The sequence below is a fragment of the Chamaea fasciata genome, unplaced genomic scaffold (assembly GCF_029207755.1).
Source record: "Chamaea fasciata isolate MVZ Bird 193981 ecotype frontalis unplaced genomic scaffold, bChaFas1.0.hap1 SCAF_1, whole genome shotgun sequence".
Lineage (NCBI taxonomy): Eukaryota > Metazoa > Chordata > Aves > Passeriformes > Sylviidae > Chamaea > Chamaea fasciata.
In genome coordinates this window covers 111441499-111457056 of record NW_027094086.1, presented here as the reverse complement: position 1 = coordinate 111457056, position 15558 = coordinate 111441499, and the positions used below count along the sequence as shown (strand labels likewise).

The 15558-nt window shown below is 35.3% G+C and overlaps 1 protein-coding gene across 1 annotated transcript in view; it reads right to left on the bottom strand.

The window, feature by feature from the left end:
• The window catches only part of TOPAZ1 (testis and ovary specific TOPAZ 1), a 39512-nt gene that overhangs the window by 4797 nt on the left and 19157 nt on the right, over positions 1-15558 (bottom strand). Inside the window, exons 9-18 of the mRNA XM_066193865.1 lie at positions 11307-11370; positions 10029-10180; positions 9728-9820; positions 9310-9425; positions 8373-8439; positions 7205-7379; positions 5610-5710; positions 2732-2897; positions 1728-1892; positions 507-710 (exon numbers count right to left, since the gene is read on the bottom strand). Of these exons, the coding sequence (XP_066049962.1) occupies positions 507-710; positions 1728-1892; positions 2732-2897; positions 5610-5710; positions 7205-7379; positions 8373-8439; positions 9310-9425; positions 9728-9820; positions 10029-10180; positions 11307-11370 (1303 nt within the window). The remainder of the gene's footprint in view (positions 1-506; positions 711-1727; positions 1893-2731; positions 2898-5609; positions 5711-7204; positions 7380-8372; positions 8440-9309; positions 9426-9727; positions 9821-10028; positions 10181-11306; positions 11371-15558) is intronic.

The following is a 15558-nucleotide window of genomic DNA, read 5'->3' as shown; positions in this document are numbered from 1 at the left end:
AGACTCTAAGCAGAGTGGCAGACCCAGTATCATCTTAGCTCAGAAATGGAGAGTTATAAACAATTACAGAATATTAGATTTTAGTTGAAAGGAATTTTCTTATACGTAGAATAAACTAATTAGCCAGACTTCTCAAATCTTAAGTATTAATAATTTTACCACCACATTGATGGTGGTACACTCCTAGAGAGAAGTATCAGGAAATCTAATTTGCCTAGATGAGAAAGTGAATATGATGCACTTTTCAACCATTTCAGGGCTCACATATCTGAAATTCTGAAATTAAATATAAAGAATTAATTTAATCACAATTACACTTATGTCATCCAGGTAGTATGCACTGATTCTTATTTTCAACTCTCTATTTCCTAAAAAATATTTTGGTTATAAATAAATTCCTGAGAGTGACACAGAAAGTACTGTTTTTCTTCTTAATCATATTGAAATGTTATGAGCACATTACCCAAAGAATTTAAGGGGAGGATATTGTTTAAGAAGCAACTTACTTTTGTAATAGGTCCTAGCTTTGGACCATAAAAAACTTCTTCCCAAAGCTGTGATTAATCCTCTAAGTAGAACAAAATCAATAGCAATTTTTTTGGAAAGCATGAAGTCTACTGCAGAAGATGACACCCCAAGGTTCTTGTTCTCAAAACAGGCATTTATCAGCTTGTTAAAAAGGTAGCTGTATTGAGAAGCATCTACAGTATCTGAAATGAAATTAAGAATATAAACTACTGAATTAATTCAAACATAAATCTAGTTGAAGGAGTGTTTCTCAGTCAGTACCTAAATCAGAACTCTTGCTTCTATCAGCAAGATGGAACAAGGCTGGGATAATATGAATGCTTAATTCATCAAAAATCTTTTCATACAGTAGTTCACATTGTGAAGGACAAGTGTTAAGGTTTGAGTAATAATTTGCTGCCAAAACCAACCGAATCAGATAAAAATACATTCACTTACTCAAGTCTATAAATACAATCTTCACCTGATCTCTCAGGTTTAACATTTCCAGCAACAAACATCTCCTTGGTGTTCTGTTTCTACTCTTGCTCTGAACTGTCTCCTTTTGGGCAGGACTGAGCAGCCTTGTATTCACCTCACAAATAAATACATCCTTTGAGTACTCTAAAGTAGATGGTCTTTCAACCGATCTCTCCTAACATACCTAAGAGCATACAGTGGCAGTAGACTGAGACCTACACACAGGAAGCAGCTGAGGTTTCCTCAGTAGAGCCCAAGTAACTATCTATCTTATTTTGAAGTACTCATCCAAAATCTGTCAGATAAATTGAGCCTGAAAGAGCACTCGGTTCTTAACATGGTATGTAAGAGACACTTAGGTTAGCTAGCTCAGTTAAAGAAAAAAAACCCCACCTCATTAATCTGAAATTAAGATAAAATTAAATTAAAACATCCCTATTTTATCTCACTGTACAGACTTGTGTATGATCCTTAAAAATTTAACTGGTCTTTCCTGTTGCCGTGTTTAACTGAGCAAAAGAGGACAGGTGTGTATGCACATCCAAGTGTGTGTGCACAAGTGCCGCAAGAGTTGCGGAGCACAAGACATTTTAACAGACACTATACTCTTTGGAAAACAGAAACAGGCTTGAATAAATCCATCTTACTTCTTCAACAAAGTTTAGCTAGAGAACATTACAATAACACCACAGCATTTTTAAAATTTTAGCTCTTAACACAGGATCTTTTTCTTTACTTACCAGAATGTTTCTGCAAACCGGGTAAGTTCTGCAGAACTTCAAATGCCTGCCTGTACAAATTCTTCCTCAAGTATTTATGCACTATTGCACATAACAGATTATGTCGATTGAGGATGTCCATTTTATCACAGGGCGACAAAGGTGTATCTGTGATCCACTCTGACTCTGTGGCAAACAACAGTGCAGTGTTATTTCTAGGAACTGGAACTTCTGAGACTTTGGACCATTAAAAATGTACTGTAAACTGTACCATGACACAAACTTCAGAATTGCACAGAAAGTGCAATATACTCGATATACTAACAATTCGTTCTTTATAACCAATACTCCTTAGACTGATTCCCTGAACCTTCATATTGTACATCACCCTTTTTGTAAATATCACTGCAGTAAAATGGACTGTCAGTGGCATATATAGATACGTATATGTATCTATGTACAGCTATAAAACTGAACAAATTTACATCCTCAACATCACTTTACAGCATACATTCTATTCTTTATACTTCTGAATTTCTTCTCTCTTCAGCAGATCAGAATTCCAAAAAGCCATATGTAATAATTGCAGAAATATGGTACTGTTCTAAAGCAATTATATTAAATGGGGATACTGCAAGGTGCAAAGGAACACTGCATCGACCCAAGCTGGAAATTTGACACTGAATGTCCCCTGGTTCAAAGGAAAACTACACAGGACAGCGTCATTTTCCAAGCTGCACTCCTCCCTCATTATGGCAGATTTTTGGGTAAAATGGTGCTGATAGCAGAATACTGTGAAAACTTCTGAAAAAATCAGGCATTAGCTGTAATATTTCTTATACATATCAAGAAGAATATGTAACTAGTGATCCATCTTACTAACCAGTAAGATGGATCACATTTCCTTTGTTGCCCCAGTGTTATTAATTGTATTTAGTAACACAGACCAGCTTATAACTTTTATCTGAAATATGTCATAGAAGCAAACTGTTCAAATTTAAGTCAAAATTGTAAGACAGGCTTACCTCTCAATACCTTTGTTGCTCCATCCAAATTTCCAGAATGAAGAAAGATTTCTGCAGCTTTATTAACAATCTGACATCTGGATGCTGACCTCCCTGCACCTACAAGTCCTTTCAAGTGTGTAAAATGTATCTGTAGCTCATGCAGTTTATCCAGAACCTTCCTTCCCTAGTGTAAGAGGGATAAGGGAAAGGCAGAAGGTCACAAAAAGCAACGATATCAGTGAACACAGTTTGTATTTACATAAAATAGAACAGATTTAAGTTAGTGACACAGATTTATAGGTATCAATGGAGTTATCCAAACTGAGTCAAGGGTGAAGTATAGTAAAATTTCTAATGAAGAGTTTGGGTTTGACTATGTAGGCAAAAAAACTCTACCAACCTATTGTCAAAGTGCTCCAAATACACTATTACCCAGGACATTATTTCTACCTTATAATGTCCAATAGAGTATTTTTAATATACTTTGTAATTTATTTGTATTTGCTTACTTTGTTAGTATTTTTAATTGTGAGTCCATTCAGTACTACACAATCTACAAAATCCTAAAAGATCATATAGAGAGTTTTCATTTTGCAGCAGAGATGTAATTGTTAACCTGAAATAATTACGCCAGCATAAGTCCAAGAAAACACTGATGACTGTATGCAGCAGGGCAATAAACTGGAAGAAGTTGGACATATCTGGCCAACACTGTAACAATCAATGACTTTATCATCAAATTCCAGATTGATATTTAGACTGGAGCAAATCCATTACTACCTTACTTTCTGAATCACCTTTTAGACAAAAAAGACATGTTATCAAGTAGACACCACAGGACTAGGGATTTATCTGATACATATAATGGGGTGAAACTGGTAGAGAGAGGTAAGATTGACAGCTTCCTGAAGCAGAGATAAATTTGGGATCTGCCAGCTCCAATAAAAATCATTCAGAGCAGAGCCTCATTCACATTCTGATATGGCCTACACAAGCTGTCTACAAAGCTGTTTGAGGATCTTGGTCAGTAATCTCTTGAGAAGCAGGTTTCATACCTAACACAACACTCTCAAAGAAACAAAGGTATTTTGCTCTAGACATGAAAGAAATCATAGTATTATAAGAAGTGTCTACTTCTAGTAACTCATGTGGTACAAGAATAACACTACATGTGTTTTTCACACCCTGCACCTCTGAAATTAGGACATGAAGATGAATCTCCTTAAAATATCAGGGATTGTGCAATCCAAGATCAGGCTCTCCCTTAAGATGGATCTGGAAAACAGCTAAAATGTGTGAAGGCACACAAACATTATATGCTGAAGAAGACAGCCAAAACCCCAGGCAAACTAAACTCTTCAGTGAGCATGTGAGCCCTACCACTCCTCAATGCCAAGATTAGATTCTCCCTTCTGTGGTCGGAAGTATCTTGACTGTTCTAACTGCTAAGTTTCATGGAACAAAAATACCTGAAAAGTTCTAGTGCGATATTACTCAAGTGCTAATGCAAAGACCCTCTCTCCTTTCTACTCTTAAACAGTACCACACTGCGCTGCAGCTTGATAGGGACCTGGTGAAGGCCATTCAACTCAAGAAGCCAATGCTGCAAAATGAATGATTCATCAGAACAGGTATCCTGGCTCTAGACTTAAGATGCCTTAAGATCAGACTAAGCACCTCTATCAAGTATCTCCTGGGACCTGGCTTGACCCTGGAAACAGACTGAGCAGTGCACAGGATTTTAACATAACAGAATTCCTGAAGGTCATCCCCTAGAGACAATTGTGCAAAAGACAATTTAATTCCTCAATGCGAACCAGAAAGGGTTCCCTGATGGTAATTTGCAAAAAACAGGCAACTCAAAACCTCAAGAGACAAAAGGGGATGAGAGCATTTGCTTTTGTTCATAAAAGTGCATGCTTGAAATCATCTTCTATGGGATGAGGAACATCCATGTACAGCACAATTACTAGCTGAAAGGATCAAGCCCAAGTTCAGAATGTGATCCCTGACCAAAACACACTCTAAAATTGCTGGGGGTTTATTTACTTCTTTTGCTATCACTTTTCATGTTGCTTTCTGTAGGAGATCTGGCTTGGTATGCACTGGTTCCTTCCAGGATAAAAAAGACAAATTCAACATTGAAATGGATCTTCCTGCTGCGAAATTATGACCAATACTGCCTGAGGCCTAAGTAAAACATCCAGTCAAAAGTCTAGTCACTTAGCCCTGGCCCTGTGTAATATTTGACAGTAAAGATATTATTTTAAAGGTATTTCTTTGTGATGTCTGAGTTTTGCAAGATTCACAGAACTTAGATTCAGTGGAAGAAAAGCACTTCCAGCAGTGTTCTGGGGAACAGGCAGTTCACCAAGTGCAGCCTTGCTATGCTTCTTTTCTGTCTTCCTGGCCTTATCCATTCCATTTGAGAATGGATGATGCAGAAGCACCAGTGCAGCAAAGTGCCCAAACTTCTCTAAATATCACTTGAGTTGGGAGGTCTCAGAATGCAGCATGATTGCCAGGCAGAAGAAAGTGATGTTTCTGGGAAACAACCCCATCAGCACTTCACCCCAGAATCTCAGGAAGACCTGTCTCTCAGTTCACATTCAACCTCACCTCAGAAAAATCTCACAACGAATATGAGCAATCAGTTTCTAGGTTGCAAGACCAAGTTATAATGGGTTCCATAGAAGACTACTGCTCAGAAAGGCACAATAAAATGCTTTGGTCCAGCTGGACAGTCAGGAAGTACTAAGATGGCAGAGAGGCAGGTGGCACTAGAGGTAGGTGGCACCAGCCATTCCACTAGAGAAACACAGTTTAATATGCAGAAGAGAAATTACTAATTATTTTTCTCTTTTTCCTCCAGTCAGGTTCCTGTAGCTCAGCGTACCTTTACCCACTGCAGTACTTTGTGATATGAATACATCACGCTTATCCCAGTCCTTCCAATGAAAAGTTTGTCTGCTTTATTATGGTGTGAATTTTTCATTACTGGAAAGAAAAAGAAAAAGGCTTTTAATTTTTTTTTTTTTTTGCATGTAAATGCAGTTTTAAAGAAATTACATATTTCAAAAACACAGTAATTGTGAAAACACTAAATACATTTTCTGAACTATCTGCCATTTAAAGTAGCAACTTCCTAAGTCTTAACACCAGAAGCCAGATCAAATAACTATAGTTTATTCAGACAGTATTTCATAGTAATCTAAGTCATCCATAAAATGCTTGGACATGTAATGGCTATTTTAGTAACATCATTATTTGTAAAGTAAGCTTTACATTTTCTGGCATCACAAAGAAATTTTGGTAATTGCAGAACCGAGTAATTAGAGCCTCTTTGGAAGCACTGTTAGACTTTTAGAGCAGAGGTCTCAAAGCAGGGTAAGAACACAACAGTCCATTCAGCTGTGGGAAGGAAATATATTCTGCACTATTAGAAAATAAAAATAAACAAAATACTTTGTAAAGTACTGTTTATTTTATATTTATCTCATATTTGTGATTCCTATTTTTGTGTATGGTTAATAGTGAATTTAAGATATTGGTGTAGTAGCACATGAATACAATATGTAAATAAACCAATTGTGGGTGACTGCTCAAAAATTTTTCACTGATGGAGGCACCTATCAGCTGGGAGACCACTCGCTCTGGGAAAAACAGACTAAGTTCCAAGCTCTGACAAAATCTCCTCCTGGTGTCACAACTGGAAGCTCTGACAGCTTTTTTATAATATGAAAGTCTGTGGTCAGAAAGCATATATCACATATCTGAAATAAATATTCATTTTGTTTTAGTAGATAACACAGGTTGAAAAATATCTCAATAATCCTTTATAAAATGATTTAACATCCCACTGACACTTCACCAAGCCTCAGTAATCTGCAAACTTATTAGGAAGAATGATACAGATATGCAAATGAAGGGGCATAGGGAAGAAACAGGCAAGAAAACCTGCCAGAACTATTAAAACATTAGGTTCTTGAGCACCCAGCCCTTGCAGAAACCGTTGTGTCTTCACAGAATAAAATAATTCTGAAAGTCCAACTTTGTAAAAAAAAGAAGTACAAATTATATACATGATGTACCTGTTCATTGTGTTTTAAAATACACAACTGTATCTATATTTATAGCACTAAAGCTTATTTGTGCTATTAACAGTGTGACGCTTCAAATGACAATACTTAAATACATTTGCCGTTGTCCTGAGCATAGGCCACTTTTATTGAAAGATCATCAATTCTGGGTTCTCTTTTTGATTTCACAAAACTCCACTGTTCCTCCTTCAGAATCTTCCTTGACTTTAAGTGTAAGCAACTATGCACTTTACTTCTACTGGAAAATAGCTTCCACTGAACAGTACAGCTGCACCCCCCAAAATTTAGAATATTCTAACATAAAATTAACTAATAATCAGAAAACTATATGAATTAATTTTAATCTCTTTTAAAAACTCTACAAAAAACACTCCTTGCATCGTAATTTTACCTGCATCAGCAAAATCACAAAAAGGGACTCCTGGTCTGTCTGTCTCAGAATCTTTGGCTAGAACGTCAGCAATAGAGATAAACAATTTTTGAAGATCATCAAAATGTTCACATCCAGTTCTTGCCCTAAGATACAAAGCTCCCAGCTTGGTCCAATCCCATTTTTCCTTGCAATGCTGTAAAGAAGGCAAAGGGTAAATATAAGCAAACCTGAGAACCAAACACAAAATACATTCAAATTTGAGATATATACCTATGATAGACTTAAAGAAGAAAAAAATGGAGACCAAATGCTACTGCCAAGAGCCTTCATGTTCATACGGCAGTTACATATTGCCAAACTTGCATGGACTGCTAATTACTTCTATCCCTCAAGAAATTAAATTAATTTTTTCATGTCATCACCCCAATTGTGAAAGCTCAGAACTTATTAATCCTATTTAGGAACTGGCATTTATTGACCTTTTTTTTTTTTTTTTCCCATGAAGCACGCTGAATTTATGGTTATTTTCTATATGAATTAATCTTCTGCTTGCCAGATCACTTGATGACTTTGGTGTTAAAGGAGTAAAAAAAATCAGTACTGTTTTTTTCCCTTTTTATATTTCAATCTCTAGATCTGCACAGGACATGTGATAATATGTAAACTGTATTATAATTGTGCATAATGAGTAATCTGACCTTGAATATGAAAGACACAAGTGTCCAAATACAGAATGTTTTACAGTATTTTCTTATTCTTTAAAATACTGCTTAATGTTGTCAATTGCAGCTTTTACAATTATATATTGTAAAAGCTGTATTTTTATATTAGATATGAATTCTATCTGCTAAATAATGTATTAAATAAATTTTTGGTGAGGAATGATGTACTACCAAGCACAACAAATGTAAAGCAGAGGAAATAATTGCCCAAAGTTACAAAATTTTTGAATGTGATGCAAAACTAAGATAAAAACTGCACGTATGTGAATTAAAATATTGACATTACAGAAAGGCCAAAGACAATTTTCTCCTGCATTTTAAGCCTTCGCAAACATGGCTTTGCATAAAGGTATTTTATCATAAGCTCACTGTACTTAATAATAAATCCCATCAATTAAAAAATATCTACAAATTGCTATTTCACATATGTTTAAAAGAAGTCATGAAGAATGCACATACTGTACCTGAATTTCAGCCACGGCCAAGTTGAAGTCAAAAATCCATGTCTTTTCAAAATATCTTTCCTTAAATCTTCCACATGAAAAAAAAACCCAAACCTTATATTTTAACACATCCTATTGAACTAGCAGAAGGTGAACAACAAATTATCACATACGAGCATTAAACTGATGTGATTTTTGATCCTATTTGCTTCACATTACACAAACTGCAGACTGAAAATGCTCATTTAAAATCATGCCAAGGGAAGTTAGCACATGTATTAAACAAATAATTGAGCAGAGATATTTCCACAGATGCTGCATATTTGGTTTCCACTAAGAATTAAAGGTGTATGAATCACAAATTTAGTTTCTCAACTTGTATGTGCATGTGGATGCAGATGATACAAAAATTAGAAAGGATCACAATCTTGTTCAAGAGATGGGGAAGTATCAGCAGTTTTTGAACAGATTTAACATTTTGCCCAGCATATCCCAGCTGTACTCAAAAAACGACCCTCCTCCCTAGTGGTGTTGGCACAAATGTTTAAGTAGTCACACTGTAAAGGAAACTAGAAAACTACTTCAGATTATAACTAATCCTAGAAGGGTTGTTTATTGTAGATGTACCATTTGCTTATGTGGGCCTAAATGATGTATTAAACCATGATGTCCCTAATTTGGCTAGCTACATAAACTTCTATCACAGCTGGCAACAGGTTGTATAATGATGATTGATATGGAAAAATCAAATAATTGTGGTCAGAATCCAAGTTTTGATTTAACAATGCTTGATCTTTGAAACACAGTAGATTGACAGCACTTTAAAATACAATTAGGTGTTATATGATAGTATTTTCATTCAAGATAAGTTTTAAAGATTCCACATAAATTTATAAAAATAGATGCTGAAGAAGGAACTAGGCAGCTATAATTAGAAAACAGCTCCTTAAAGACATACCTGGATTTTATGTTTGAAACAGTAGTAATTTCCCAACTGGAAACTTGCAATTGGTGAAGTAACTTAATAATGTAGTCAAAATGTTCTAACTCAAGGAACATACCAGCATCAATGAGCTATAATATCAAACAAGGTAAGAAAAGTGAGCATACAAAAAGCTGTGATGACTTAATGCCTCTTCAGAGGTAAGTGGCAAACAACATTGGGAAAAAAAAACACATTGCAGTAAGAAGCTAAGAAGCTCAGTCAAAAACAAAGGAATAAATGAAAACTAATACCACAAATTCAGTTATTCATAATAACACTTTTAGTGTTATTTCAGTACTGGTTTTAAAATTGATATGTTTGAGTTTTAAAAAACAGGCAACGTATTTCAGAAATTCCAGCACGCAAACAAAAGTATAAATGAAACTTGTACCTTACAGAAGGTATTGATTAGTGTAGGCACAGCATTTCTTAAATTCAAAGAAGCCACATGCTCAAAAACTTTCAGAAGAACGTCAACAGCTGGCTAATGCAGACAAAAAAAAGCACAATCAGTTTTGCAACTCTGTTCAATTAGAAAGCTCAGAGATTTTATAATAGGATATTCTCAATTACTCCCCTCACCCAAAATTTGAGTACCAGAGTAAAACCAAACCCATTACTATAAATGGCATAGTACTCAAAGAACTAAAATTATGAAACTAAGATTTAAAAAATATTACAAAGTCACCTACCAGTGTCTTGATTTGTACAATTACATTCAGTATCTGAAATACTTCCTGCAACAAACAGTTTTTGAGCAATGAAACAAGAAGGTCATTCAGCACTTCAGAAGCAAAATCCACACCAGGTGCAACTTCTTTGTAATACTGCACAAATATTTGGACTGAAAAAGCAATTAAATTGAATTTCACTTGGGGTTAACTGATGCTAACTATTTGAACAAGTTATTTCCTTACATTTTACACAGCGTAACAACATTTAATTGTCCAAGACATTATGGGACAGGGATATGGAGAAATATGGGTGAAAGGATCCAGTTCAAATACAGTGTTAACCTTACCAGAACCAGACTGACTATTCTGAAATATCTTGTATCACTGAGCTGAGCACTGTAGGCCCTGTAGGTTCCCAGAAAGTTTAGCTGATTTGGTGCAGCATAAGAAGAATGCAGAAACCCAGGTCAGATTAGGTACATGCATCAGGGTAGTAAGACCCTTCCACACAGGAAACTCTAGGAAGTGAAGTGCTGTACTACAGTGGATGGTCTTACAACCTGTTCCAGGGCCACCCTTCCTTGACAAACATGTACTGTGGCCTGCTGGTATCCAGTGTTACCCATATTAAAAGACTCAGGTGTTAAGCACGGGAACACTGCAGCACAGGGTGCAACTGCTCATTCTGCTACACTCTAAGAAGCTTTCAAAAACTTAAAGACTGCTCAGGACCAGTATAAAAGGAATCACTGTCCAGAGTAAAAACAAAAGCCCCTTCTGACTGAACTCAAAAGCTCAGATGGATGTGAATGAACTGCAGTCCCTAAAATGTGTTATTCATAATCATTTGTGTATATGGTGTAAGGACTAAACTAAAGCAATTGGAGTTGGGTGCAGTAGGAACACTTAATTTCAAGAACTTCCATTCTCAAGTATTTGGGTTTTTCATGTCTGACCAGGGTGACCAAAAGCACCTTAATAAAATTTGGGTTCTGCTAAACCTCCTCTCTGCCCTATTTACATATTTCTACTCCCAAGTCTAGTTACAGTCAGGTTAAGTTCATTTTATGTGGAAGTAAGATTTCTAAGGACCCCCTGAGGTAAGTGCATATCTAAATTTCTAGCCTTACTGGGAAACTGAACCATGAAAATGCAGGGATTGCATATATACTTTCATTTGAAGTAAGAACTTTTTATTCATGGCTCAAGTGGCAACCATTTATCTCTTGACAGCCTATTTAATTTGCTTTAAATAAGCTAAATAAAGATACTAGAACAGCTACTACTATACCATACCTGCACGTTTTAGGAGGCCTGATTCTGTGATACTAATGTATGTCCTAAGAATTGCCATGCAAATCTGTAAAAAAAGTAAAAAATTATAGTAAAATCAACTTTCAGTTTATGCCAAACAAAAGAACTACTGACAAACACGAGTTCTATTATATAAGAGCTTTACACTGCTTCCATGTAAGCCATACATACTGATAAATGATATAAGAAGGTAATGGGGTCTGTAGGCAAAGGCTCTGTTAAAAGGCCAGCAAATCAAACAGAAAAATAATACAGATGAAATGTTTGGGAAAAAGGCTCCTAGGACAAGTGCCTGCATGTGTGTGTACATACTCATAGCAAACAAACAAACAAAAAGGAGAATTTGAAATCAAAATTAGTATAAATGTGGCAGACTGTAAACAAAGAAAGGAAAGCAAAAATGTGAAACGTGGTAAGTAAAAATTCCATGAATGTACCAAGTAAGAAAAAAAATCACCCAAAAAGGAAGCCAGTAACACTGATTATCACAAAAGATCATTCATAAGGACAGAGAACAAAAAACTCAGAACTAACTTGATTTAATGAGCCATTTCAACACTGACTTGACTAAAAAAAAAAAAGAAATCCACACCTAGATATTGTAATGTTATTTAGTATTGGAACATTCTTGTCTTAACATCTTAAGTTGTCAGGTTTGTGATACTTACACATTTTGCTCCATCTCTGCAGATGAAGAAATAAAGATGACTGATATTATATCTTAAAATTCCAATTTAGGGAAAACCCCCACTCCCTTTTAGAAATTCTCTGTCACTTCTGGAACATTAGAGTCTTTCTGTATAACCATGTAAATTGGTCATATTTAATACTATTTCATGGAATAGTTAAACATCAAGAGACAGAAAATGCCCTAAATTAGTAGTCATGGTATTACAGAACTGAATCAGGTTTATTTTTACATGTAACTTCAAAATGACACAGGATTCACTCATGAAGTTCATTATACAGCAAATTAATTATCATCAAAGCAAAAGATACTGGTTTATGGCCAAGACATCTTTCTTGTTTTAAAACCATTAACCTGTTTAGATCACCAAGGCAAAGAACACAAAAATGGTACATGTAAGTATAAATAAAGCTTATTGTTTTTATTTGGAAGCACTATCACAATGTTGGGCTATACTCCAAGACACACCTTTCAGAAAATCATGTCAAAATTTTTATCATTTATATACGTGAAGTGTCACTTGGGAACAGGTTAACTCAATCCAAATCTACACTCCTAGGTGGCTGAGGGCATTTCCAGGATAAACTTTAGCACATGCTTACAGTATGGAAATTAGTTTGCTTTCTTTTGGAATTCGTTTTTTTCCCTTCTTTGAACTGACTCCCAAAAAAAGCCAAGATTGCATCTGGAGCTCTGACTGTTCCAAGTATTAGTGAAATTGCTTGGACAACCACTTGTAGTAGTATTCAATCTGTATTGCTGTACTATATTAATAAAAGAAACTAAATGTGTTATTCATTTACACCTTCTAGAAGGCTTCAGTTGATTTAGTTGTTCCAGTTTTGAAAGGTGTAACTGCACCCACAGACTATGTAAAAATGTGAGAACCTTTAAATTTTGAGTTAGCTGTAATAGGTTTTGAATGAAGGTATGTGAAAGAGATTATTCCTATTTTCAAAAGGCAGTATCAATCACACTACTCTGTCATCTATCAGTTGATTCTGTGACTCATTTACATGACAATTTAATAAAAACCATAATAAAGGCCTCTGTATCTTATACAACCAACCAACTCTCCAGTAAAAACACGATCCTACTACAACAACACAGAGGTGCTTATTCAGAAGAACAAGCACAGGAATTCACTAAATGCTTCAGCATCTCCCAGTCAGTGCCCACTCTCTTGTTTAAATAAGGGAGAAACCCCCATACTACAGCCTTTATCTCAGTGAGATCAAAACCAGGATCCTTCTTACAGGAAGTTTCTGTACCCTGTGAAAGCTTTGAGATGCACAATCCCTATTCAGTGTGGCTGAAACTGACCAGAAGGTTCAAAGGTCATTTAGTGGTGGTTAGAGACAGTAATAAAAGGACAGTGTAGAATCTCATTTTTTTAGGAAGCCACACTAAAAACAAAAAACCAAAATCCACTACAACAGAAACATATATCCAAGGCCCTGAAATTGTAAGACAACACTAATGAAGGCAGAAATCGTCTTAGTTTGTATCCTTTTTGTTTCCAGTTAAGAGGTTCATAGGATCAAGGAAAAGGAGAATATGAAGTCACAGAAAGTAAAAATTTCTTTAATGGACAGGAGTCCAAAAAAATTAATGAGTAACGTTCACAAAGCTAAAATAAAATCACAAAGAGAAATACAGTTTGCATGACATGTTTTGAAACCACTTATTTAACCATGAAATGATTGTCTGTGCTACACTCTGAAGTGTCATTTGAGCGAAACAACTTACTGTATTAAGTTCACTGTCTCTTGTCTTTCCACTGAAGACCATGGAGAAGAGTCCAGCATCACCTCCTTTACCCTCTTCTCCATCATTGATACACATTGTTAAGATTCACCCTCCCTTAAATACTTTAGCAAGTATTTGAAACAGTCTTTTGTTTACTTCACCTAATACAAAACAGATTTTCACTGTGCGAAAACGAAAGGCATCCCTTACAAAAACCCCCCAAAACTGCAAATTTTTTCAACTTGCTGAGCTCAAGAGTACGCTGATTTTCAAAACACGATGCTTTTATGAATTCAAGCACTGCTGTATTGTGTGATCAACTGCAACTGTGAAGTGTTAAATACTAGGAAGTTATGCCTTAAAACATCAACCAATTACTTAATGCTAAAGAAAAAATATCATTATGGGGAAATGTATTTCTCTTCAAAAACTCTGGTAACTATTATCACTGAGAACACAGCTCTAAGCAAGTGGACTATCAGTCCGCATAACAGATCTCCTGAAGAGATTTATTCCTCCTGTATAAGATTAGATGCCTTTATTGCTTCTTTACCTGTTTTTCATTTATGTACTTTGGTGCCACCATGAGGTGCTTGGCCTATTATCATTTTTAAATGGACGGGTCTAAAACTATAGATACATACACAGACAAACAAAACTCAGGTGTACTTTCAGACTACCAGGAAAGCTTGGCAAGGTTTGGTGGGTAGAACAGTTGAAGTGTGCTGGAGTGCTGCACCACAAATAAAATCAAATAGAATGGATTTTTAATAGTTTTAGGCAAGTAATTTCTTAATGTGCCTGAAGCGCTACCAACCACAATTAATTCAGATAAAATAGCTGAAAATAACAAATATTCACTACAGCCTACCAAAGATATATCACACTTGTGAAAAAAGGAGAAATATTCCATACAAAACTACTCTCAAATTATCTTAGAAATTATTTTTAAAATGTCATATAAATTTTCAAAGGGGTTAGAAAGCATTAGCAAAAACATAAAGCAGTTTTTTTTTGGATACATATAAAGGAAAAGAGAGAACATTAAGAAAAAATAAAATGAAATTACACTGCTGTATTTTTAAAATTCTGATGCAGTATATTTAATGTATCAAGAAGATGGACAAGTTCTCTTAGATGTTAATTTTTTTTAGCAATTATGTCTAACAGGTTAACTGCAAGTTATTTTTTTCACTTTGATTCTGAAATTTTTTACTTACTGCCATCAATGATAAAATTGCACTCATACCAGTAAGATGGTAGGTAGGTAAGAAATAAATCTTGTAAGACCTGATGAGGACAAGTTTAGGGATTTGATATTGGTTACTTGCTTTGCTGTTTTTGTTTGCTTCCAGTTAACTTACAAAACTTTCAAACAGCCAATTTCAGAATTTTATTACATGTCAGTACAATTAGCTTGCCTTTCACAGTTCTTGGAAGCATTAAACTCATAATGTCTCTGTTAAATGTCTGAAAACACATTTACTTTGCCCATCATTGGAAAATTACTCTTGCTTGCACATATTATGAGAATTGTTGCTCCATTTAAGGAGATGACAGCATCTTAAAACAAACCCATTGTTGCACAAAACGTGCAGAAGGTAATATACCATAGATGGCTTTTGGCTTTAACAAAAGTCTTTGCCTGGTTTGCCTGAAGCCTCTGATGCCCAGGATAGAAATGTCTCAGAATCTGCTCATTCTACTACTCTATACTTGTACAGCCTAATTGTTGATGTGTGTTCTCTTAAAGCATCTACTAGTTCAAAAATGGTAACACGTTTAAAAAAAACTTCA